Source organism: Limulus polyphemus, unplaced genomic scaffold (genome assembly GCF_000517525.1).
Source record: "Limulus polyphemus unplaced genomic scaffold, Limulus_polyphemus-2.1.2 Scaffold647, whole genome shotgun sequence".
Classification (NCBI taxonomy): Eukaryota; Metazoa; Arthropoda; class Merostomata; order Xiphosura; family Limulidae; genus Limulus; species Limulus polyphemus.
The window spans coordinates 47,993-49,436 of NW_013666257.1; the positions used below are offsets into that span (position 1 = coordinate 47,993).

The following is a 1,444-nucleotide window of genomic DNA, read 5'->3' on the forward strand; positions in this document are numbered from 1 at the left end:
TGAATGAAGTCACTTAAAATTTGTTTTGTTCGAATTATTTCTGTGGTCCAATTTATGTTCCAAAAATACAACTATATGTAATGGGAGATATTTAAAGTTTAGTATTTTTGAAAATGATTCTCGTACATTAGTACTTGGAATTTCAATTTGAAATAAGAAGTATAAGATAAACTGGGTGTTAGATGTTTGATATTAGTTTATGTTTTACCAGTGGGAGAATATGGAGAACGCTCTACATACCCGAGACCGGGTAGGGGTACAGGACTATGTACTACTTGAAGATTTCCGAAATGAAAAAGCATTCGTTGAAAACTTACGGAAGAGGTTTAAAGAGAATCACATTTATGTAAGTATATATGCTAACGTTAAGACTTTAAGAGTAGGCATAATCTCTTGGATAGCGTGCCGGGCTGCGGATCGGAAGATACAGGGTTCGACACATATTGCCGTTGAACAACTTCACGTTTTCAGTTGTAACCACATTATAAAGTATAATGATAACTTAAGAGTGAAAGAAAAAAAGAATGTATAATAATGTGCTAATCATACTATATCTGTTATATCTCGTGTCGTATCCTAGGGCTCATTAGGGCGGCTGGAACACAACAGACAGACTAGTGGTTGACCTACTATTTATCTTATCAAATTGTTGTTGTGGTGTGGGATAGATAACGTTGGTGAAGTGTAATTTTCTACTATATCTGTCATATCCAATGCCGACGAGACCTTTCGCCCAATACCAGGGTTCGTCACACAAAAGAGCTAAACAAGACCCTTGTGGTAGAAGTTTCTGCTGGCTGTCTACCTTCCCTCTGGTCTATAGCTCAAAATTAAGGATGGCTATACTTGAATATTAAGGGTCTCTGATCTGCCTGTTTAGCCCATGGGCATTTAACGTACCACTCAGCTTGAAAACTCCACTTTCAATCAATGCTTTAATTCGAATGAAAACAGTTAATTTAAAAGAATGTGTTCAAATCGGAACATTGTTTTGGCAGAATGACCTTGGAATCACAGTCGGAGGAAGGTCAAATTTTGCTGAAACATTAACGCCTTGCCTCAGAATTATTAGGAGAAAATTTTAATTATTAGAGCAGTAACATCACTAGCTTTAAGTAATTATGCTTACAGTATCTCACAGAAGGTATTTCACTAAGAAATGTGTAACGTCACGATCTGAGGCTATTTCATAGAAAACTGTGACGTTGTCAATCTGTTTTTGTGGGTTACGTGCAAGTGTAAGAGTGACTAGGTCATTTTTTGGACTAAAATCAGCAATCTGTGGCGAAGATATTTCGTCATTATGATAGATAGATACATACACGTCTAAACTTTTGTAAGCATGCTGAAATAATAAATGAACTTGTTTATATATATATTCAGCCTGTGACACACACACACGCACACGCAAATATATATATATGTATATTCAGCTTGTGACACA

At 36.0% G+C, this 1,444-nt stretch overlaps 1 protein-coding gene across 1 annotated transcript in view; it reads left to right on the forward strand.

Annotated features, from left to right (window-relative positions):
* Nucleotides 1-1,444, forward strand: part of LOC106459673 (unconventional myosin-Ic-like) — a 74,171-nt gene that overhangs the window by 5,837 nt on the left and 66,890 nt on the right. Inside the window, exon 2 of the mRNA XM_022386213.1 lies at nt 212-346. Within this exon, the coding sequence (XP_022241921.1) occupies nt 221-346 (126 nt within the window). The 5' untranslated portion in view covers nt 212-220. The remainder of the gene's footprint in view (nt 1-211; nt 347-1,444) is intronic.